This window comes from Podarcis melisellensis, assembly GCF_964234715.1.
Source record: "Podarcis melisellensis genome assembly, chromosome: 1".
Taxonomy (NCBI): domain Eukaryota; kingdom Metazoa; phylum Chordata; class Lepidosauria; order Squamata; family Lacertidae; genus Podarcis; species Podarcis melisellensis.
Window position 1 is genome coordinate 133,539,588 of NC_138528.1, and position 25,275 is coordinate 133,564,862.

At 44.2% G+C, this 25,275-nt stretch overlaps 1 protein-coding gene across 4 annotated transcripts in view; it reads left to right on the forward strand.

Annotated features, from left to right (window-relative positions):
• The window catches only part of ERBB4 (erb-b2 receptor tyrosine kinase 4), a 779,780-nt gene that overhangs the window by 538,390 nt on the left and 216,115 nt on the right, over positions 1-25,275 (forward strand). For all 4 annotated transcript variants that reach the window (XM_081904442.1, XM_081904441.1, XM_081904443.1 and 1 more), the window contains one exon: positions 19,907-19,972. In XM_081904442.1, coding sequence (XP_081760568.1) covers positions 19,907-19,972 — 66 coding nt within the window. The remainder of the gene's footprint in view (positions 1-19,906; positions 19,973-25,275) is intronic.

Here is a 25,275-nt window from a genome sequence, read left to right on the forward strand (position 1 = left end):
AAATCACCAGCAGAATGTAACAGCAATACATTTTCTCACCTTGGCTGACAGAAAATGTGAAGTGGTGACTAATTCCCATTCTTAAAGTCAACTCTTGCCTAGTATATCATTTCTAATGCAGCTCTAAATTGCAAGCTGCGTACCGAGAAAGTGACATTCCGAACAGTAGATGGTGAACACGTTTTTATTGTAGAGTTAGGTTAAATTATATCCCTTTATTAAGGTGCAGTCAATTAACATTTTAAATACGTATGTTCTTGGGGAGTAGGGGAAATGCGCTTTCACAGACAGGGGCCCCTGAATCATTGCGACAGGTGTCAGCACACAATACCAGCCATAGAAGCTGTTCTTTCACAAAAACAAAGGCACAAATCAGGAAAGTATCATACAAAAACCTCCTTTGTATGGAAAAATCCTCAAGTGCTCACAAAATAATGTTTTAACAGCCACAAGTGTTTTCTCAGCCGAGAAGCATAGCCAATAAATGCTGAGGAGAGAGCCAGTGCTCCCCCTCAAGTTGTTAACCATTTCAAAGATATGCACTTATTTGCATTTCCTGCAATTAAAGAATATGAACCGGGAGTATAATTTGCTTTAGAAAAATGGCAATGGAAAGTGGGTGGTGGGGAATGGAGGAATGTCAATATTTGTTTTCTTTTAAAAATCCGTTTTTGCCAAGTGCTGGAGAATGAAAAGAGGGAGGAATGTGAGGCGGGAAGTAGACTTGCAGAGTTTTGGCATTTCAGATAGGGAATTTAGTAGCCCCATGAAAGCATTTCATGTGAGAAAGAGCTAAGAAAGGTGAAAAGGTTTCTTTGTGTTCTGAAGTACCAGTGGATATAAAAAGCCAACTGAGGAAGAATTTCAGCAACAGGAAACAGACCAAGCCTTTGAGTGCCTGGTGACCAAAAAAAAATTTAAAAAAATTACTGGATTTTCCCAAAGTTTTCCGAAAGTCTAATCCTTGTAATGTCAGAGGGTAGGATCCTGCTGTACTTTATACATGCTGAAATACTGATTTCAAAGGCATGCTTACAAACATTCCAAACTGTTCCAAACATTCTTTACTCCAGAGTTTGAAGAATCTCATTTTATTGGGCATCCACACATGGCCAGGCCAGTTGGGCAAATGTGTGTAAATAGACTTACATCTGCTTATGTTGCTGGAGCAATTATTGGCAAATTTTGTCTTTTAATTATAATTATTTATATATATTCCACCTTTTTCCCAGTCTGCAGCTTATGGTGGCTTGCACAGATGAAATAGAGAAAGCAAAAAACATAGAAAAGACAATAATTAAAATGCAATTAAACAATTTTATGTATTTAATTTAGTACTCACTTCCCATAAAACACCCAAAAGGAATTTAACAATAAAAAATGATTTTAAGTCCAATCCAAATAGTGATTAGCTTTACAGTAAATGATTAGGTTTCTGTACTTGTGTGCATTTCCATGTCATCATTAAATCAGGAATGACAGAAGCAGCAGTCGTATATCTCCTCCCCCCTTGTCTCCTGCAATGTATGGCACTACCTAACATGTGATGCTCATGCCATTGCACCTGGAGATTTATGGCCCCTCTATAATAATAATAATAATAATAAATTTTTATTTATATCCCGCCCTCCCCAGCTGAAGCCGGGCTCAGGGCGGCTAACAACACCAAAATAGTGCGACATTATAAAAACATTATAAAAATTAATTAAAATCAAGATTGATGGCAGCCATAAAGTTTTGTAAAGGTTGCCAGAGGAGGGAGTCAGGCTGCGCCCTAACCAAAAGCCTGGCGGAACAGCTCTGTCTTGCAGGCCCTACGGAAAGATGTCAAGTCCTGCAGGGCCCTTGTCTCTTGTGACAGAGCATTCCACCAGGTTGGAGCCGCAGCCGAAAAGGCCCTGGCTCTAGTTGAGGCCAGCCTAACCTCTCTGTGGCCTGGGACCTTCAAGGTGTTTTTGTTTGAAGACCGTAGGTTCCTCTGTGGGGCATACCAGGAGAGGCGGTCCCGTAGGTACGAGGGTCCTAGGCCGTATAAGCAGTAATCAACAGAAGGGAGTGTGGGCAGGGATCTTTTTAAAAGCACTGTGACGTTTATACCATATGTTTTATAGCATTCTGCCTTATGGAGTGTTAGGAATGAGGAGATGGTGGATTACTAAGTTGAACTGGAGCTCTGCATTCACCATAAGATGTGGTTCCAGTCTTATAGAGCATGCGTCACAATGAGACATCAGAATGAACACTAGTCAAAAGAAAGTTTTACAATTAACATAAAAGACAGGTACAAAGGAGGAAACCATATCAATTCAAATCCTTCTGCCACTTTAATAAGCGAGTAGTGTAAAGTAAGGGGTGTGGGTGGTCCTGTGGTCTAAACTGCTGAGCCTCTTGGGCTTGCCAATCAGAAGGTCAGCAGTTTGAATCTGTGCAACGGGGTGAGCTCCCATTGCTCTGCCCCAGATCCTGCCAACCTAGCAGTTTGAAAGCACGCCAGTGCAATTAGATAAATAGGTACTGCTGCGGCGAGAAGGTAAATGGTGTTTCCGTGCGCTCTGGTTTCCGTCATGGTGTCCCATTGCACCAGAAGCGGTTTAGTCCTGCTGGCCACATGACCTGGAAAGCTGTCTGTGGACAAACGCTGGCTCCCTCAGCCTGAAAGTGAGATGAGCAACGCACCCCATAGTCTCCTTTGACTGGACCTAACCATCCAGGGGTCATTTACCTTACCTTACCTTAGTGTAAAGTATGTGCAGTGAGATTCCAGCAGATATCAAGAGGGATCAGATCCCTTCAGTGAGAGACCACCCACCATGGTTGAGCATAGAAAACAACCTCTTTCCTCCTTAGCACGCTATCCCTACAAGAGGAAAGCCTACTCTGCAGTTTCTTAGTGAACATTAGCCTATTGAAATGTATAACATATTATGTGAACATGGCTTGTTTAAAACCCATCTGCTAATTAAAACAGTACTTCACAGGAAGGAGAAGCATTTAGCTTAAAAAGAATTATTATTACCTTTTATGGGTGGCAATGTAGGAAATACAAATTATATAACAATTCCATTGATTCTGTTATTGACATTTTTGGGTGAGTGGACGGATTGGTAGCTTGCATCTCTCATAATAGGGTTCAAATAATTTAGCTCACTATCTTTGAAGAAGGCCTTTGTCAAAGTAGAGGGGAATGTGTGGCCTGAAGCCAGCTGGACTAATTGGTGCTCTTCAACAGACCAGGGTTCAAAATCCCATCTGTCGCTTAGTCGTTCGACAAAACACCAGACCTATTCTACAGGGATAGGAGGAGCACAGAGAGAAGAAACACCGTGGAGGATACCTTCATCTGCAAGAAGATGAAGATGCATATGGGTCTCTACAGCAGTTTGACTTTACCCCCAATGGCACACTCTTCCATTGTCTCTCAAGACAGATGGAGGGAAACTAAACTTACCCCCAAGTTGATCCAGGGACTCCAGAGATGTTTGGCTGCCTTTTAGAGTAGCAAGTAGGAGCTCTGCTAGTTGACTGGCCAACTCCATTATGAGAATTGCTGCATGTGGTTTTTCTCAGCTGCAGAACCACAGACTGGAAGAACAGTTCCACACCTCCAGATTAACTCCGGGGTAAATGCCCAGGGATGCTTTTACTACTTATGGACAACTTTGCTGGCAGAAAACCTTTGCCCGTTCCTGAAATCAGTGCTTGTGGGAAAGTGATGTCCTTCTTTCAAGAGGAGGCCACACTTTGCAGCCAGACTAGAACTAGTGACTCCACCCATGGTTTAGTGCAAACAGCACACCAACCTTCCCCTGGATGTATGTTTGGCACCCATCTGGCATGGATATGCCCTAGATAGGAGGAGTGAGATGGCTGTTCATAATGCTGTCCCCTGCCGGGACAGTTCAAAGGAAAGCTGCCAAACACACACCCTTCTGTATCCATCCAGTGAAATCCTGACTCAAGGAAGGTGGCATACATGGTTCTTCTCTTCCTCATTTACTCCCCACAACAACCCTTTGTGTAGGAAAGTTAGGTTGAGAGGCAGTGACTGGGCCAAGGTCACCCAGTGAGCTTCACGAGTGCGTGGGGATTTGAACCCTGGACTCCAAGGTCCTAGTCCAACACTCTAACCACTACGCCACACCGGCCCTTACTGCTATGCTGCCAAAAATGCTGAACCTCTGGTGACTTCCAGTTGCCCACATAGTTATTTGCACTAAAGCTGTGGGGACGCGGGTGGCGCTGTGGTCTAAACCACTGAGCCTAGGGCTTGCTGATTGGAAGGTTGGCAGTTCAAATCCTCGCAACAGGGTGAGCTCCCGTTGCTCGGTCCCTGCTCCTGCCAACCTAGCAGTTTGAAAGCACGTCAAAGTGCAAGTAGATAAATAGGTCCCGCTCCGACGGGAAGGTAAACGGCATTTCCGAGTGCTGCTCTGGTTTCACCAGAAGCGGCTTAGTCCTGCTGGCCACATGACCTGGAAAAACTGTCTGCGGACAAACATTGGCTCCTTCGACCAGTAAAGCGAGATGAGCGCCGCAACCTCAGAGTCGTCTGCAACTGGACTTAACTGTCAGGGGTCCTTTACCTTTACCTTTACCTGTGCTAGAGCAGGGACACAATTGCCTCTGCCATCAAGGGAGAGTAAAGAAACATGGGAGTGAAGAATGGACACAAAGTACTTGCACCCTTCCCAGTGTGGAAACCAGGGGGATCAAAGAGTTCAGGAATACAGTATGGTGTTATTTTGATGCTTCTTTGTGAAAGGGTGAGCAGTTCGTCCTCCAGTAAAAATACCACATAATGAAAACAGCACTTAGTACAGCATTTAGAAAAGGTTTCCCTGCCTCTCCCCAAAATCTTTTTATTTTAACACATCAAACTGTGTTTCCTCTCTCACCTCCCTGATTCTTCCAGCTCTGGCTGCATGCCAACAACAGCTAAAAGATACATTGGCGTACCGCACAATAATTCCGTTATGCTCATTGTTTTTCTTTAGTGTGGAATTAGAGCAAGAATGCCACAAGCCTCATCATTTCCTTGTCAGCGTGCCTTTGATTTTGCTGGGTACCTCCTCTGGAAAAATCTCTTACGGTGACATTCAGGTTTCTCACACACCATTATGTACTGTGACAAAGAAAATTCTTGTGGCTGTAGCTTGCGATTCTCACACATAATTACCCTCTTGGCAATGCATCTCTAAGTCTTGATACATTCATAGGAAACCACCTGCTCTTTTATTTTAGTTTGCATTTGATCCTCATTGCTGCATTGATAGAAAAAGGTCTACTATTATACAAACCTGTTTGTGTGACATTTATTTTCCTCCAGCCACACTCTGTCAGAGGGGTGGGGAACATGTGGCTCTCCAGATGTTGTCGGACTCCAACTCCCATCAGCCCCAGTCAGAATGGGGAGGCGTCAGGGAAAATGGGAGTGCGGTCCAACAACACCTTGAGGATGCACATGTTCCTCCCCTCAGAGAAGCCAGTAATGTGTGCAGGAGTCATATGGTCTCCTGAGCAGTTTGGTCCAAGCCCAGTTTAATGATGAACCCTTAGAGAACCCTAAGAGGAGAAAGCAAGGGGAGGTATTGTATTTTTATTTACTTGTAGTGGAGTCCCTAAGATGGTTGGACTGTGCCTTGTGAGCCTTCTTCTGGAAACTCCTGCAACCATGCTGGTGCCAAATGCATTGCTCTGCTTTCCTTTGCACCACATCAGTGAGGCTAAGAAGGGAGTCTTGTCATCTCGGCAGCCCAGGACCTCCATACAAACTGCCCAGGCTTGCACCCCAGGGCGGTCACGTCAGTACTGCTATTGCAGCAAAAACAACAGTTACAAGTTACCAGTCTCTACAGCCACAGGGACGCAGGTGGCGCTGTGGGTTAAAGCCTCAGCGCCTAGGGCTTGCCGATCGAAAGGTCGTCGGTTCGAATCCCTGCGGCGGGGTGCGCTCCCGCTGCTCGGTCCCAGCGCCTGCCAACCTAGCAGTTCGAAAGCACCTCCGGGTGCAAGTAGATAAATAGGGACCACTTACCAGCGGGAAGGTAAACGGCATTTCCGTGTGCGGCTCTGGCTCGCCAGATGCAGCTTGTCACGCTGGCCACGTGACCCGGAAGTGTCTGCGGACAGCGCTGGCCCCTGGCCTCTTGAGTGAGATGGGCGCACAACCCCAGAGTCTGGCAAGACTGGCCCGTACGGGCAGGGGTACCTTTACCTTTACCTTTACAGCCACAGCAGGTGCTGTGATTCTCCACAAGTTTGACTTCACCCTTGGAGGTAGACTCCATTGTTTCTGGAGACAGATGGATGCCAGCAGCAGCACCAACAGCAACAACAACAGTGAATCTTTCTAAATAGGCATCTATACCGAGGTGGGAACTGGATCCAGGTTGATTGCCCAGTTGTCAATCAGAGTTTTTTTTAGGGAGGACGGCACTGCCAGTGGGGCTGGAGGAGGCGGGCAGCGGCTGGAGGGTGTCTCCTCCAGCAGGGAAGAGGCGGGGGCTGGACACAGCGCCTCCCGGCTCAGCTAGCCACTTCGTGCCACCGTAGCCACAGCAGACAGAAGCTCCAGGCGCGGCACTGCTTCGGCGCAGCAGGGCGGAGGCGGGCGAGGGCAGCGAGCTGATGCCAGGAGGTGCTGCGTCCAGCCTCCGCCTGTTCCCTGGTGCCCTCCAGAACTTGGTGCCCTGGCGCCCCGCGCCACTAGCCCCTATGGGTAAGATGCCCCTGCCTAGGAGGGAGGTCATAAGAACTTGCCTGATGCCCAGATGGAGTTAGGGCACAGCAAGCCTCTCACTGGTCAGCAGGGGTTGAGACTGAGGTGTGGCAACCTATGACAATCCTGTGGGATTTCCACAAGTGTCCCCTCATGCATAGATTACACACAAATCCTCCTTTTAACTCTGTCTCTATGGGAGTTTGACTTGGATACAGTCCCTGACATAAATTACACAAATAAATTACATGCAAAACCATGCATATATACAGCTTAGAAACTATTTTCTTTGATGGGTAAAACTGCAGGCAAACCTCTTACCATTCCTTGATTAATATGTGACAGAACCACCGGAACCCAGATCAAAATGTCTCAGAGGCCAGATCTCCCCCATCTGTGCTTTATGAAAATACTTGAATGAGTTGCCTGGAGAAAGTGGCCTTTGCAGGAACAAGCCCCAAATTTCCCATAGATCTTTTGGCCCAGGAGATTATGCCTGCTGTATCTGTTGCTGCAGGGGAAAGGAAGCCAGGAAGGGATGGTTTCTGACACTTCTCTCCTGCCTTTTTTCAGTGTAGTCTCTTGTCTGTTCTCATCGCATTGGCCTTAAGACATTTCTGTGTCAGAACAGAATAGTAACATTACAGCAAACCTGCTATCAATCCTGCACTGTCATTGATAAATATGAAGCCAGTGGGCTGTGTCAATTTTGTGCTGCAGACATGCATTTCTTGACTTCCCGTTGATTCCCTCCCTCTGTCGGTCGATCACTCTTTATATCAGGCTTGTCTTCTGTGGACCACTTCAGTGATACCCTGTAATTTAGGGATTCTATACAGATTTCCTCAATTCCTTAAGCGCATTATTATCTCTCCTGCCACACCAGTGGCCCTCCCATTTCATATTATTCTTGAAAGCGCATATTTCATTGTTTGTAAGTTTTCTGTTTTTCCTCTGTTCAGCTTCAGCTTTAAGTTTTTATCTCTGATTCTTATTTACTGCTGTCCTCTTTCTTTCTCTTTTCTTTTCCCAGCTCTCAGTGTGTATCTCTTTCTGTTTGTTTTCATAACACAAACATATTTCCCTGGTCAGTCTCTTTTTCGTCTCTATGTGTCTGAATCACTATGTGTGTGTCTCTATCTATCTATCTAGAAAGATTAGTGGATAAATAGAATGGGCCAACTGGTATATTTATGTTCATTCCTACTAAAATATTCGCTAGGAACATGGAATATTTGTGCCATGGGCTCTGAATAGCAGATGAAGTAGTGAGTCTCCATTATAAGGATGGAAAGCTCACTAGAAAAATTTCCAATAGTATCTAGAATTCTAAGGTTAATGTATGGCAGGAAAGATGATACAGAAAAGGACGTGTGATTCTTTCCTTATTGTTTCTAGTGCTGGGCCAAAGCTGTCCTCTACTGTAATTTCTCAAACGTGTTCTTCCTTGACAAAATAAACTTCTATTTTTTCGCCTTGTTGAAAGCATGCTTTGGATTTTATTTATATGATTAATGTGGGGGGTTGGGTTTGTTTTTTGTTTTTCATTTTGAATCCTGGCATTCTGCTTTATAACTTCAAGAGGCTTTCAGAGCACCATTCAAAAACATACTGCAGCTAACTGTCACCCAAAAGCAGTCCAGGAGCAGCCCCACCTGAAAAGCTGATTTGTCTGGAAAATGTTGCCACAAAAGAAATGGAAAGTGCCCATGAAGCAGCAAACTGTGGTCTTGGAGATCTAATATAAGTCATGAGAACAAATAATTCAACTGTATTTGCTTATGGAAGAAAATCCCTTGTGTTCATTCTCCATTGGTGGATTCCTCCACTGGAAGGAACATTTGTGCTCCAAGTGTTTAAACAGCTTGCCTGTTCTGTTTTAAGCAGAGCGGGGGGGGGGGGGGCTGGGACCTGAGAGTCTGACTTTCTACTAGGTAATTAACTTTCAAATCAATAGAAGAGATCTAAAGATTAGCACAGGGGTAGTAGAAAATGTAAAATGATTTTTACTTAACAAAAGAGTGTGGATGAATAAACGCATGACAATAGGAATTGTCAGACAAGGGCAGAGAAGGCATTACAGGCTGATAAAGGCAGAACAATTCATCCCAACAATAGTATCTTTAATTTGTACTAATGCCATACTGTGCTGTTTGAATTATATTTTGATTTTGCAATCAAATGTATCGTTTTAGTCATGCAAAAAGCTGGTCTCTTAAACTACTTAGGAAAACACAATGCAGAGCTATTTAAACAGAGGCATATTTAAACATTACTAATGAAGTAATGGGACGCAGGTGGCGCTGTGGGTTAAAGCCTCAGCGCCTAGGACTTGCAGATCGAAAGGTCGGCGGTTCGAATCCCTGCGGCGGGGTGCGCTCCCGCTGCTCGGTCCCAGCGCCTGCCAACCTAGCAGTTCGAAAGCACCTCCGGGTGCAAGTAGATAAATAGGGACCGCTTTCTAGCGGGAAGGTAAACGGCGTTTCCGTGTGCGGCTCTGGCTCGCCAGAGTAGCGATGTCACGCTGGCCACGTGACCCGGAAGTGTCTCCGGACAGCGCTGGCCCCTGGCCTCTTAAGTGAGATGGGCGCACAACCCCAGAGTCTGTCAAGACTGGCCCGTATGGGCAGGGGTACCTTTACCTTTACCTTTAATGAAGTAATAGGGATGCAGGTAGCGCTGACCTATGGCTGCACGACTTGTGACAAATCCTTAGGGACTGGGCAGACAACAGGGTTTGATGGCAGAGGATGGGTGATTGGTCCTCGGTCGTGGGACTTGGTGACAAAGCCCCTTAGGGCCTCGGGTGGCGGTTTTAGGCCTTGGCAAGGTATCCTTTAATCTGACATCAAGTCGGGGGGGGGGATGCATTCATGCTCCCTCCCATGCGGCAGCGTTTGCAGGGCCCGTTAAAGGGCAAAAACCAGGAGTCCCTGGCCCTATAGCGGCAACATGTAGGTCAAACTCCTGGGCTGAGGTTAGTGGAAGGGCATGCTGTGTAAGTTTGTGCTGTACAGTCCCCTCTCACTGGATCTCATCTGCCTGCATATCCTCAGCCAGGCGGGCTGAGAGGGTTACCTGCCAAGGCCTGTGCCAAGTTTCCCACTTCTGACGCTCAATAAAGTTGTGGCCAATTTGAACCCATACTCTGGTCTCTTGTCTCATTCTTTGGGGAAAAGCGCAGGCACCACAGACAGGGTTTAGCGCGTGTGCCCACAATGAAGTAATAGTGGTTTCTTAATTCAGAACTATATTGCATTGAGTTTAAAGTTTTGTGACTGTAAGGGACAGAAGTCCCATGAGTTTCCATAGTGTGACACACAGGCCTGCTTCTCATTGATGGGGTAAACTGTTGTTTCAGTCATACCACCTACGTGAGGTTTTATTACTGAATGCTCCTACATGTAATCAATACAGTGGTATCTCGGTTTACAAACTTAATCCGTACTGGAAGTCCACTCTTAAACCAAAACCATTCTTAAACCAAGGTGCGCTTTCCCTAATGAGGCCTCCTGCCGCTGGTGCCCTTCCACCGTTCGGATTCCGTTCTTAGACTGAGGTAAAGTTCTCAAACCAAGACACTATTTCTAGTTTTGCGGTGTTTGTAAACCAAATCGTTCTTAAACCGAACTGTTCTTAAACCGAGGTTCCACTGTATCTATATCTATCTACATATATATCTGTCTATAACTAGATGTCAATAAAAAGGCTCTAAGCTAATTTCTATCTATTTACCTATCAGTCTAGAGAGGTCACGTACTCCACCAGCCATCTGCAGTTTGAAGTGGAATAACTCAGTTTAATGGAGAGCACAGCCAGAACTTCCAAAGGAAATTAATCTCACTGTAGGACAATGGTACAACTATTTCCTGGTTTTTAACAGAGTATGCATATTGCCTATGAATGCTGATCACTCCCAAGTTTTAGGCAGTTGGTCCTTAGCATTCCTCAGACTATCCTGTGATTATCCCACCACCCTTCTGAGTAATACCCCTCCCCACCCTCTTACTATATATAAGGGCCTAGTGACTTCTGTTTCAATGTATCTGAAGAAGTGTGCATGCACACGAAAGCTCATACCAAGAACAAACTTAGCTGGTCTCTAAGGTGCTACTGGAAGGAATTTTTATTATTTTGTTTATCCTGTGATTATTATATTTCATTCTTTGGGTGGGGGGACGGACCTTGGGGTTCTCTAACCTACTACAGGATTTCCTGTGACAGTTAAACAGAATCTAAAATGGAAGATTGCCTTCTATCACTGTGCCATTGAGAGCGTGCTCACTTATGGCTTATGTGTGTGGTACAGAAGCTGTACTACCCAGGACAGGATGGCGTTGTGCAGAGTTGTTAAGGCAGCAGAGAGCATTGTTGGCTGCCCACTCTCCACCTTAGAGCAGATTTATGCCACAAGGTGCCATAGGAAGGCACTGGACATAGTAAAAGATCCATCGCATCCTGGTCACTGTCTCTTTGAGCTCCTGCCTTCGGGACGGAGATACAGGACGATGATGACAAGAACGAGCCGTCTCAAGAACAGCTTCTTCTCCAGAGCGATCTCGGCCCTGAATGGGAAACCTGGACTTTGAAAGTCATCTAATCTTCCTTGCTGTATTATATTATATTGTTTTAATTAGTGTTTTTATAGTTGTTCTGATTTTGAGTGGAGTGCCCTATCTGGGTGGATGGAGCAGCCAAGTAATTTCGTTGTCCCTGAGAGGGGGCAATGACAATAAAGATATTATTATTATTATTATTATTATTATTATTATTATGAAATTTACCCTACTGTGGGAAATATGCAACCACATTGGAGCATACCTCCAGAACCTTAGGTAAACATAACCAATTCACAAACATATGGGATTAGCCTTAAGAGTTTCAAAGAGCATGACTTTCTCTAGCTCAATCCTACGCCCAGTGAGGCTCCTCATAGGATTGCAGCCTTGAGCATTGCACCACTTATTTTGTAAAGTTATGCACTGATAGATAATTCAGATGGGAAACTAATGCTAAAGTTTTAAAAGGCAGCCTAAGGTTCTGGGAGAAATGGAGAAGAAACATTTATGAGACGCGTCCTTCAGACTCTTAAGGACAAAGGAAGGAAAAGTGGATTTCCCCTCCTGGGAGGCCGGTTTCTCACATGCCAGTTGCAAGGGAGATCTGTAGATCAAACGTCAGATTTCACACCCACCCACCCTTCTGTACTCTGCAGTCTGTAATGAATGGCAGTTCAGGAAGTGGACAAGGTAACCACTTATAAAAGAAAATTGCTTTGGAAAGTCAAACCCACCTCACATATTGTAGTGATGGCCGGGTTCCAGTTAATTGCTGTGAGTCAACATTTGACTACCCTAAGATCAGTTGTGTTTGGTTTAAGATTTCTTCCTGTCAGACATTTCCCAGTCTTACATAGAGCCAAGTGCTTATGCAAAGGTGCTGAGAAGAATCAGCTCTTACCAATGTTACGATGACCTTCAGGGTGTCAGAGGACTTCCTCTCAACAGGGCTATTGAACCATAAATAGTGAATGAATTTTCACACTACCATTTGGAAGGAAGTGGAGCTAGTCAAACATAAAACCATTCAGTGTCGGGGGCTACTTGGGGGTTCCATATGAATCCAGTGGGTGAGTGTGCGCTCTCTTCCTGGATTCCTCAGGGCAGTGATTCTGGCTGCAGACAGGCTTGACTGCTGTGTTGACAAGTTGTATCAGCCGTGTTCAATCCAGAGATTTCATACTGCCTGCCAATTGCAGAGACAGATGTTGTGTAGCTCTATTTCCTCCTATGTACCTCACATAGATCAAAAGGCTGTTTAAATACTAACTGCAGATTTATCCTCCAAGGTGATTGGGGAAATAGAAGCTTCTCTTTTCCCCACCCTGTTTTATCATCACAACCACCCTGCAAGACAAATTAGGCTGAGAGTGACTGGCCCAAGGTCACCTAGTGTGCCAAGCCTTGCCCTTTAACTACCAATACACCCAGTCTTAGGGTCTCTGATAAACAGAATCTTCACCCTACATATGGCAGGATCATCTACCTATTCATCTCAGTTCAGCTTGCTGAAAGATATGTGCAAAGCCAAGCAAACAAATAAGAACTCACATATTTTATAATGTGCTTTCTTGATGGAGTATCTTTAAGCAAAGAGAATTGTTCTGTGTTGGTCCCAAGAAAAGAAACCATGGAATGGTTGATATATACAGAATTAGCTAAAGCCAAGGTTTGTTCAGGAAAAAAAATATAGCACCAGAAGCCCTTATTATAGAGTGTGGTTTTACTGTAAGTCATCCACTCCCCACCATTTTCTAACTGATTAAAGAAAACCTAGACTCTTTCAGTGCAGTTCCCAATTTGTGGAATGCCCTGCAGAGTGTAGCGTGTCTGTCTCCCTCCCTATTGATTTCCTGGAGGAAATTAAAAAAACAGTCCTGTTTACGCAGGCACTTGATGGCTAGCAACCCTGAGATAATTGTTGGAGAATGTTTATAACTATTTCTAGAACTTTAGAACTGTTTCAGTTGTTGTTGTTGTTGTTGTTTATGTGTCTGGATAGGCTTGTCTAATCAAAAAAGAGCCCTGCTGCCCTGGGCTCTATTGGGAGGAAAGGCAGGCTGTAAATAAAGCACTATAACCTAACACAGGGGCATAGCCTAATGCTTGACAGTCTTAGCCATCACTCTCTGGCATCTGGTCTAACTACTAGAGTCTGGTTTTCATGCCCTTCCTTTTCTGAGCCCTGCAACCTTCTGTGACAGGTACCTGCAACGCTGCCTCAGAATTCCACACAGGCCCCAAAGGTTGGGAACTCTTGGAACAAAGTACTGCAGCAAACTGCAAACACCAGTTCATGAATTAATTGTAGAAACTGTAGAAGAATGCAGATTCAATCCACAAAACAAAAAATGTAACAGAATACAGGAAATCTGCTCATCTCCTTACAGAGTGCCCCTAGCTTTCTTATTTAAATACCCACTGGTGGCATTTACAAAATATGTCTTAAGAAACTGTTGTGTTTTTCAGCCAAGGGTCAGGAGAGTGACGAAGCTGCAGGCTTTCCTCCTGTCTCCCCCAAACCTGGGCATAAACTTTGTAGATGGCATGGACAAAGCCTTTCTCTCTCCACCACTAAAATGTTCCCCACCATGATCCTTCGGACAGGCTGCAATGTAAATATCCTCAATTAGTTTCACTGCCTACACTCAGAGCAGCATAGGGATAGAATAAAAATAAGGACAGAATCTTGTCCGGCACCTGCTTCTGCTAGACATCTTATTATTATCGAATAAGACAAGACATGTTTTCTCCCAATTTATTTGATATGTGACCTTCAAAGGACTTGTGATAATTTAATTCAAAGTTGTGCTGTCTACATGTTCAGCGCCTCATTTTGCCTGTGTAACCGTGAGAAGAGAAAACAATGAAGCCACACTTTCAAGTTCCCAGTGAGAGGGGGAGGCAGCTGGCAGAGCTTCCTCTTGCTCCGCTGTTAAATGTCTCTATTTAAATGCAAATTATCATCTGACACTATTAAAAAAAAAACCCCACCACGCAAACGGAAACAGGTAGACATGTCAAAGTCCCTTAAAAATAACTAGTAAGCATCCCAAATAATGTTTACTTCCATGAGAGTAGAAACTATGTGGCAGAACATTTGGCTTAACACTAAGAATTGTATCAGTACCATGGAAGGTCTTTAATTCTGGTCTGTCAATTTCTGGGATTTGAGCAAGCACAAATGTGGAAGTTGGGTTACTTAAAAGTTCCACAATGGAGAGTTCCAGAACACCATCAGCCTCCTTCAGCAAAAGGTGTTTTGTTGGTCACTTCAGAATTTCCTTCTACAGTGGTACCTCGGGTTACAGACTCCGCTAACCCAGAAATAGTACCTCAAGTTAAGAACTGTACTTCAGAATGAGAACAGAAATCGTGCGGCGGCAGCAGGAGGCCCCATTAGTTAAAGTGGTACCTCAGGTTAAGAACAGTTTCAGGTTAAGAACGGACCTCCAGAACGAATTAAGATCTTAACCTGAGGTACCACTGTAGTAGAACATGGAATTGGCTTCATCTAGAACATGTAGGAGATTCTCTATTAGAAAATAAGGATTCCTTGAGAATATGTTGCACGTAGAAGTCTCCGATAGCAGCTGCATCAAGAGGTTTAGGAACATAGGAAGCTGTGTTATACCGAGCCAGACCAATGGTCCATCACTCTCAGTACTGTCTACACTGTTTGGCAGCAGCTCTGCGAGGTTTCAACCAGAGTTTCATGGCTGTATCTGCCACTGAGCTAGGACCCTTCTCCCTGACAATGCACTCTATGGCATTTTCCATATTTGCTATTTGAAAATCTTCACCTACCTTCACCTGGAAAATGATGAACATATGCCTACCGCCATGAGGCAGGATCACCCTTGTGCTCTTAATGTCTATGCGTTAAGTTACCTGGTGTTTAAAACAACATCCCCTTATCTGGGCAAGTCCAGTGAAATAAAAGTATTGTTGCACACAGGGCGTTTTTTCCAGCCAGAACTCACTGGAAAACAGCTCCGGCACCTCTCAGGTGGGCGCCATTGCCATTATAAGAGAACAAGGGAGGCATTCATGGTGAGTTCCGGAACCTCTGTTTCTAGAAAAATAGCACTGGTTGCACACCACCCCAATATCTGAGCTGTTCGAGATTCCAGGGGGTTTCATGTAGTTTACCCAGGGTCTGTGTTTCCTTTTTGGAATGAGGCACAGCAGAGACTGTGGAGTCTTTATGGTATATGGTTGATTTATACATATATACAACTTGAGCCTACGATGGAGAGGCTCACACCATTAACACTCTAAGAGGGTCTTGCTTCTCCTGTAGGCACAGCCAACCAAACAAAAATCAACCATTGTGCTCTGGCCTTCTCCAGCTTAACTGAAACATATTTTCCTCTAGGTTACACCACAGCCAACTCTAAAGACTCATTCAAACCCTGGCTTTGTCTTCTAACTAACACTGAGCTGGAGGAGGGGCCCCAACCTTTTGATGTTTGGCACAGAGCCCCCTCCCCCTGTGTTCTTAATGGCTTGCCACCCAGGTGATTACCTCATGAGGATGCTTACCTGGCTTGTATTTTAACCCTTGCTGGCTCTGGGGAGGCTTGATTAAATTCTAACACCTACTGGACCCAGGAATTTTGGGGAGTCTGGCACCCACAAACTCATAACAGTATTCAGCTCGAGAAGATCTTCTAATACCAGTTTTTTACACCAATATGAATCAGTTCAATTGCTCAGCTTTTGTCCATCTTCACCAACACCATTCTGTGCTCTAGAACCAGAGGGGTACCAGTTGCTGGAAACTGAAGGAGCAGAGAGGGCTGTTGAGGGCCTCCTATCTGGGGCATCTGGTTGGACACTGTGAGAACAGGGTGCTGGACGAGGCGAGCCATTGGCCTGAACCAGCCAGACTCTTCTTACCTTCCTTTATGAGCCTCTGCTGCACAAAGGGTGGTAAGCCCTTGCATAGGATTAGGGCTCATGGATCTCCTGCCACACTTTAAACAGGGGGTAGGGAGCAGGTGGCTGCATGTGGGAAGAGCATGATGGATGATTTGGGTTAAAGTTTGATTAGATGGAATAGGTACCTGTCATTTCATTTGTGAAGTGTGGAGTCTATTTGTGGTTCAGGGATTTACTGTGAACTCTCTTGATTTATTACACCTGTCTTCACCCTCAGTATGTGTCAAAATCACATATCCTTGGAGGATGTGCTCCTCTGTGAGTGTCTCTTGGCTGGAAAGCCAATCGCATGGCGCATCCAGAGCAGTGATGCCCCAAACACAGTCTTCCTGCTATGTCTTCTCACAAGTGTCACTTGGTGCACCTGCAAAGAGGCAAATGAGGGGCAGTGGTTCAGCAGGGACAGGTCCTTAAAAATGGAGACTTTCTTGGATAATTGGATGGAGAAATGTGAAAAGTTAAAGCAAACTTAAGTGTATTCATTTATATTTATAAATGGTTAGAAATAACAGCAAGCCACACCCATTAAGGAAAGAGCCCAGTAGCTACAAGTCTACTTCAGGGCTATTCAGTCACAAGGGGGAAAGTATGTGCTCAACTCTCAATCAATGGAATTGGCGGGACTGAAAACATGATTAGCCTTGGCTGGATTGTGTCCTCTGTATAAATGAAAATGTTCATAAGTGGAGAGAATGATAATTTTCTCAAAATATCACCTCTGCTGAGATGCTGCAAATGTTCTAACTAGAAATAGGTCCCAGTGAATTCAATGGTACTTACTTCCAAGTAAAATTCCAACCTCAATTGGTTATTTGGTCAAAAGTATAAGAATGGTTATTCATTAATAGGTCCAAAATGGGTTAGTATTCTTTCTAGTCCTCTGTGTGTGTGTGTGTGTGTGTGTGCGCGCACACACACACTAACTTTTTTATGCATACCCCTAAACATTTTGTGAATCTAAGTTTGGCCTCATTGAGGGGCAGTATTTCGATATGAGTAGGAAAATGAGAGTATCCCTAAACATTTTTATTTATTTATTTTAAGGAAAAAAAGCATTGTAGGTGTGGGGGGGGCACTATTGCATTTCTGTGGCAGGGAGAGCTGGAAATAAAATAAACTTGAGCAGAGTTTTAAATCTGCATAAGTCTTCATTCATTCACATGCAATTTGCAATTGGTCTTAACTGAATAAGTCTTCAGAGCCAGTTTCTTCTCCTTCTCTCGTGCATAATCTCTTTCCCTTGAAGGCAGTGTGGTGCTATTAGCATTCTGCACAGGGCTTCAGTAGATTTTTTAAATAATAATTGTCATCATTGTGGGTTAAAGTTGTGCTATTTGTGCCAGATGGAGACTGGAGTCCCTTTCCCAGCAAACAGAATGGGCTTGCATTGCTGAGCTGTAGCTGCTGGTCTCAATAAGCAGATGCCAGGCAGTGTCAGGAAAATATACACCGATGTCAGCAACTGCATTTCTCTGGCATAATTGCCTTAAATGAACTTTGTTACATCGAGGAGATGATGCTTTTAATGAGGTAGTTGGCATACATGTGTAATTGCTGTACAACATAATCAGTAGATTTTATCAACATTGTGTAAGTGTCAGGAAGTGGTGAAATTTCACTTAAGGATGTGGTTCCAGTGACCTGATCACTTTGTGCATGTTGAACAGCATATCTTACTTTACAGGGAAGATAAATTTAAAACCACATGTGCCCCCTGTCTCCCCTGCCACCTCACAGTGGTTTCAGACAAGGATGTTCATCCCCACACCCCACAATAGCAGCGAGTTGTTCTTGCCAGCGACTCACCTCACTCACTGCTGTTGGGCGTGGGAAGGCAGACATCCACCCACAAAAGCCCACATTTGATTTTGGGGAGCTTGAAGTGTCACTGATCACAGAGGGTTTGAGGATGGGAGAGGGTTCTTCTTCTGCAAGTTGTGTGCCAGGGACAGAGGAAGCACATAGCATTTCTTGGAAATGCCGTAAATTAACACTTGTGAGTTATTCCAACGTATGCACACCTAATAGGCCAGAAGTACTAGTGGACACACAATAGAGACACATTGTGGGCATCAACCCATTAATGATGAGATTCCAATGAAACAAAATTGGTTTTTAATCAAGAGCTGGAAAGAGTTTGTTCCCTATGAATTTCCTATTGTATTATAATATAAAGGACAGTATTGAAAAGGTGAGCTTCTGTGGGAAAACATGGGAAGTTGTGCACCATTGGTTCTGTGTACACGGTGCCCAGAAGAATCAAAGCACTATGCATTAATTGGTAATAATAATCTGTCATCTTGGTTAAGGCACCATGCAGATGTCATTATGCTTGTTTTAAGAATGTATTCCATAAGCTTGTATCTAAAAAAAGCTTGTATTGAAAAAAAGACCTGTCTTCCTTTTCTTGTTATTGCTCAGCAGGTCCATATACAAAGATTGGAGCTGGAAAAGAACATTTTAATTTCCAGAGCAGCTGCCTTCATTCAAAAAAACAAAAACAAAAAAATGCCTTCCAGTAGCACCTTAAAGACCAACTAAGTTAGTTCTTGGTATGAGCTTTCGTGTGCATGCACACTTCTTCAGATACACTGAAACAGTAGAAGAAGTATCTGAAGAAGTGTGCATGCACACGAAAGCTCATACCAAGAACTAACTTAGTTGGTCTTTAAGGTGCTACTGGAAGGAATTTTTTTTGTTTTGACTATGGCAGACCAACATGGCTACCTATCTGTAACTGCCTTCATTCATTCATTCATTCATTCATTTCCAGACCAGGACTCAATGTGGCTTATAGATGAAACAGAAAAAGCTAAAAACAGAAAAGATATAGAATCAGAGAACTGTAGAGTTGGAAGAAACCTTGACGATCATCTAGTCCAGGCATGTCCAACAGGTAGATCATAATTTACCGGTGGATCACTGGATGTCTGCAGTAGGTCACTGGTAGATCACTGGCTTCCCCCAAAGAAGCTGAACAACTGTGGCTCCCCTTTAAAAAGCTCAACATTTTAACTCCTCCCTGAAAAAAAACTCAACAACTTTGACCTGAACCCCCCAAAAGGGGGTAGATCACTGCCAGTTTTTAACTGTGTGAGTAGATCACAGTCTCTTTGGAGTTGGCCACCCCTATTCTAGTCCAACCCCTGCAAAGCAGGAATAGGCAGCTGTCCCTTATGGGGTTTGAACCTGCACTTTGGCATTATCAGCACCACACTCTAACCAACTGCTCTATTGGTAGACTCTCCTTCCTTGGAGGTTTTTAAGCAGAGGTTGGACGGCCATCTGTCATGGATGCTTTAGTTGAGATTCCTGCATTGCAGGGGGTGGACTAGATGACCCTTGGGTCCCCTCCAACTCTACAATTCTTTGATTCGATGAAAAGCAATTAAACACCCATATAATTAAAACAAGATACAGATCTATTTTAAAATACAGATGATAACAACAGCAACAAGGGGGGAAATACAAAGCCCCACTATAAATTCTAATTCATATATGTTTGAAACTTGGTATAGGTTTTCTTTTGCTGCAAATCTTTCACTTGTGATAAGGCATAGAGTTCTCATAAAAGTGTGATAGTGGTTCCCCTATAAGGAGTCTTTAAAGGCACTGCAGAAAAAAAATAAAAATAAAAAGTAATCATCTAACTTCTCTTTGTATTTTGTCTCTACTCTTCCCCAAGGTGGACCTTGTCACAAGTCCTGTGGAAACCGGTGCTGGGGACCTTCAGCAGATGAATGCCAGACCTGTAAGTGCATTAGCTTAAGTAAAGAAAAATATAAAGTGAGGTGAAAGAAGAGTTCATGCATATAGTCTGTCAACGGCAACCCTCCATATAGTAATAATCAATGAGAGTTTTCTTCTCAGTGATATGAAGTCACTATGCAGCAGAACAATGAGAAATGAAGTGGTTGTTGTTATGATTTGTATGCCGCCCTTCATCTGTAGATCTCAGGGTGGTTCAAAGTGTAAATATACAGTGGTGCCTCGCAAGACGAAATTAATTCGTTCCGCGAGTCTTTTCGTCTTGCGATGTTTTCCGTCTTGCGAAGCATGGTCCGTCGCAACTGCGCCTCTTCAAGCGGCTTTAGGAAAAAAGCGAACAAACTCGCAAGACGTTTTCGTCTTGCGAAGCAAGCCCATAGGGAAATTCGTCTTGCGAAGCGATGCAAAAACCGAAAAACCCTTTCGTCTTGGGCGTTTTTCGTTTTGCGAGGCATTCGTCTTGCGGGGTACCACTGTACAAGAACAAACAAAAATACATAATAAAAACAAGGAGAAGAATGAAAACAGGTAGAATCCTGAGTTAGTAAAATGCAGAATAGTAGAATAAGTCTGAAATTATTCAGGCTGGAGGATGAACATTTCTTACCTTTCCACTACATGAAAAAAAATGCCTAAACGTAAAACAAAACAAAACTTACCACATGCAGTAGACTAGCGTAGAAGCTTTCTGTTTCTAGTTCTCTTACTTTCAGGGAGAATTGGGGAGGTGCTCAAAAAGTGAATCCCCACCACTAAAGCATGAAGTTGTACAACCTATTCTAAGTACAGTGGTACCTCGGGTTTCATACGCTTCAGGTTACAGACTCCGCTTACCCAGAAATAGTGCCTCGAGTTAAGAACTTTGCTTCAGGATGAGAACAGAAATCGTGCTCTGGTGGCACGGCAGCAGAAGGAGGCCCCATTAGCTAAAGTGGTGCTTCAGGTTAAGAACAGTTTCAGGTTAAGAACGGACCTCTGGAACGAATTAAGTTCTTAACCCGAGTGTTACGGTTCCAAGGGGTTGCTTATGAGCAAGCAGGCAAATATCTCCCTGGCTGGCTGCGAAAGTAAACTTTATCTGTCCGGAGCACCACTCGCCCGTGGCTGACTCAGTCGCTGGCAGAATCTGTGAGTGGGCGTTTCTTGAACTTCCTCCGACAAAGAAGCTCCTTTACGCCCAGTCTCTGCCGTCCCTCTCTGCGCGAATGCCTTCTGCGCAGAGAGGGCGTGGGCAGTGGAGGACCCCTTCCCTCCTCGCTTCTCCCAGGCAAGGAGTCCTGGGACCGCCTCGTCGTTTCCGACGTCTGCGCCTCCTCTCCACTGGACCTGCGTTTATCCTCTTCCCCGGAAGAGGAGCTACTTCTCCCGATCCCTGGAGGCTCTCTATAATGCATCTGGCTTTTGCTCTCTCCCTCCGGCACTGATGGCAGTTCCCTGACACCGAGGTACCACTGTATATGAGATCCATGAGTTGCCTCTTCAGGCGAAAGCACATATGGAGAAGGGGACAGCAGGATTGGGGTGCTGACCTCACCCATGTTGGGAAGGGGGCTCCTGCCTCTTGAAGGTCCACATGTTGCCTGGGATGTCAGCATTAGGGAAGTCTGTGTCTGAGGAGCTGGTCAGGATCAGAACCTTTGCATGATATACAGTATACACAGCTTCTACCAGTGGAGAACTTAATAGGGGGCTTGTGTCATGTACTAATCCTCATATTGACACCAAATTCATACACACAAAACTTATTTTAAAACATGCTTTTAAATCAAATTTTATAACTGCTGTCCTTGGACTACTCCATTATTTTGCAGCTGAGAATTTCCTGGCCACAAAAGCAAATTAACCATTTGCTCCCCACCCCCACTTTATTTTTTAGATGAGTGCTGAAATTTTGGTGGATATCAAAGCTGGTGTTTGATGTGTATTTTAAAAATACTCCATTGAATGGTTTGGATTTAGTGCAAATTCTGAATGCAAGATGCCTAGTGTGGAGAAAGTGGCGAGAGAAGAGTTTCTCACCCTCTCTCATAAGCTCCAGGACATCCAATGAAGCTCAGTGTTGGAAGATTCAGGACGGGTGAAAGAATGTCTTTCTTTACCTGTGTAAACTATGGAATTCATTCCTGCAAGAGACAGTGAGGGCCACCAACTTGGAAGGCTTTTGGAGTGGATTAGATTAATTCATGGGGGATAAGACTTTCACGGGGGGCTTGGCATGGTGGCTGTCGGAGGGAGCCTGCTTCTGAAACCTGTTGCTGGGAGCTCAGATTCTGTCTGCAGACTTCCCACAGGCTTCTGGTCGTCTGCCGTAAGAACAAGGTGTTGTACTAGATCAACCTTTGGCCTGAGCTTGCAGGGCTCTTCTTGTTTTCTGATCAAGACAAAAGACAATCAAATACGAAAAAACCCAACATTTCTAACATTCACTGTGCCCTTGCAAGTAGATATGCTTTAATCAGTTGGCAGAACACCGTTGCTAGATGTGCCCACCATATCCCTAGGGGAATCTTATTCTACAGTCGGGGGGCAGACCCACATTTGTAGTCACAGAGGGTATATGCATGTCTCCAGTGTGATATCTTCCATCTGACCATTGTGCTTGAGCCATGTTGTCAAAATTTGTTTTTGAAATGCCTGCTCATCAGGGATTATAATTATTTCTTCTTGCAAACTTCACTGTATCTCCTGACCCATTATCATATTCAGGACATATATACTTCTTTATAAACAGAGGATGGGTAATGATCAAAGTGACTGTGGAAAAATTATTTGCAGTGGCCAAAATAGTTTGGCTCTTTTTTTGTCAAGAAATATTTGAAGAAGGAGCCCATGCTAGCTTTGATCAATGTGCTTGAGAGAGAGAGAGAAAGGCGCTTAAATGTTTGATGCAATGGATACTATTTTGAGACACCCTTCATCCATCCTCTCTAGGTTTCTTTTTCCTCCCACAAGTCTAAGCAGTGGAACACATTTTTTAGTTGTGTACATGAAAACATCTCTAACACATAACCAAATGACATGTTTTGTTTCCAGAAACAAATCTCTTGAGGGCACATCTGCATGTTAATACATTTTTTAATGGAGTCACAGAATAGAAAATATTCTAATGAGCCCCCCTTCTAAGCTAAGATCCAAATTCTTTTCAGGTTGGAGGGAGGAATAAATCTGAGATATCTTAATCCACAGCTTTCATTTCAAATTACATGGGGAAAATAGCAGTTGGATACTTTTGTTCTTGAACGAATACTGTCCACCCCGGACTGCTTTAAGTTTTGCCTTTTTCTGATTATTTTCCTCTCTCATTCGCTATTTATAAATCTTTCCGGAACAACCACCTGCATCTTATTCCTTTTTGCTTATTGTCTACATAAATTTGATATGTAAATTTGCACACTTAAGAGGGCAATTAATAAGGAATTATAAACAGTGTGTCTTACGAGGAAGAGATCGCTTCAGAATATGATGTTATATAATTAGCCAGCCACTAAATTAAAATGCTAGAAAGGCAAGGGACAACACTGGGGTGGAGGGTGGCAAGGGGAGGGTGTGTGCTATTTTGAACTCTCTTCAAGATGCATAGCTTCTATTTTGTAACATTCCATTGCCTTTTCTCAATGGGCTTAAATCAAAACACACAATCTAGGCAAATGGCAACACATTTGAATCCTACTGATTTAAAGGAGAGGAGAATTAAGCACAGATGCAACTTCAGAAACAAACAGGGCTGTAGTACTGGATCATGCCCATGCACTCACAGACATTTTGAAATATTCCCATAAAGCTACACAGCATTTGTACATCACCTTAATGAGAATAATTAGTCTTTGGGCACTTTCCATAGTCAGATATTTGACTGATAGGGCTTCAGAAAGTGTAGTGACGTTAGGAGAACACCATCTCTTCCAGATTCTTATGCAATGCTCCTGGAATAATTTATCAGGGGAATGTCTGCTCTTCTAGAACAGATATGGGGAATTTAGCCCTCCAGATGTTGATGAACAACATTAGTCCTGGGCACTGGCTATGTTTGATGTTTGATGGGGCTGTAGTTCATGTTTGATGGGGCTGATGGGAACTGTAGTTCAGCTAGAGAATCCTAAACCTGTCCTTGAAGCCAAACTCTTCCTTCTGTAGCATTGCCACCCTGAAAGTTCTGTCTCCTTGCATAAAAAGGTAAAGGTAAAGGACCCCTGACAGTTAAGTCCAGTCGCAAACAACTCTGGGGTTGCACGCTCATCTCACTCTATAGGCCGAGGGAGCTGGTTTTTGTCCGCAGACAGCTTCTTGGTCATGTGGCCAGTATGACTAAGCCGTTTCTGACGAAACCAGAGCAGCGCACGGAAATGCCGTTTACCTTCCCGCTGGAGCGGTACCTATTTATCTACTTGCACTTTGACGTGCTTTCAAACTGCTAGGTGGGCAGGAGCAGGGACCGAGCAATGGGAGTTCACCCTGTTGTGAAGATTGGAACTGCCAACCTTCCGATCGGCAAGCCCAAGAGGCTCAGTGGTTTAGACCGCAGCGCCACTCCTAAATCAGTTTGATCCCTTGAGAGCTCCAACAGAGGCAGGAACTTCCACTGGTGCAGCTTTCTGTATCATTCTGTGCAATTAATTAAATTCACCTTTAACATTTTTCATCTAGTAGAAGTAGACTTTCCCCTATCCAAGGAACGTTGCACAGCAACTCTTGTTTCTGTACCATTTGTATGCTGTAAGTTAAACTTGGAATGCTCCTCACCTTCCTCTTCACCCCCAAAATAAACTGTAAGTTTTGGATGAGAATTTTGATCATTCAGAAAGCCTTAAAGGGCTTTGGTAATGCTTGATGTGCAAAACTGATACCCCAAAAGTCCAGTTTGCTCACAGCTCTCTCTTCCCAGCCTTTTCCCTTCCTCAAGCCCTCCCCCCTCCAAAGAAAGACTTGCCTTGGGGAGGGGTTCCCATCAACACAGCAGAAGACCTGTGGAGCTTCTCCTTGGTGGCAAGGGAGACATGGGGTGTCCTCCTGTTGGGGATTTACTGGTGCTCAGTAGGAAATGATGCCCCCCCCCCGTCATTTGTAGCGCAGCCAATGAAAACTCCTATGGGGTCTTCTAATTGGCAGCAAGTGATTCATAGACCATCATTTCTTGATGGAAAATTGTTCAAAAAACCATGATTCCTGGTACACATGTAATTTCCTGCTGCTTTTGCCGTAAATCTGCGTAATCTGAAGTGAAAAAGAATCCAGAGGCCCCATAAGGCTCACCTCTTCACAAGTTCCTGAAGCTCATATCTGGGCCTT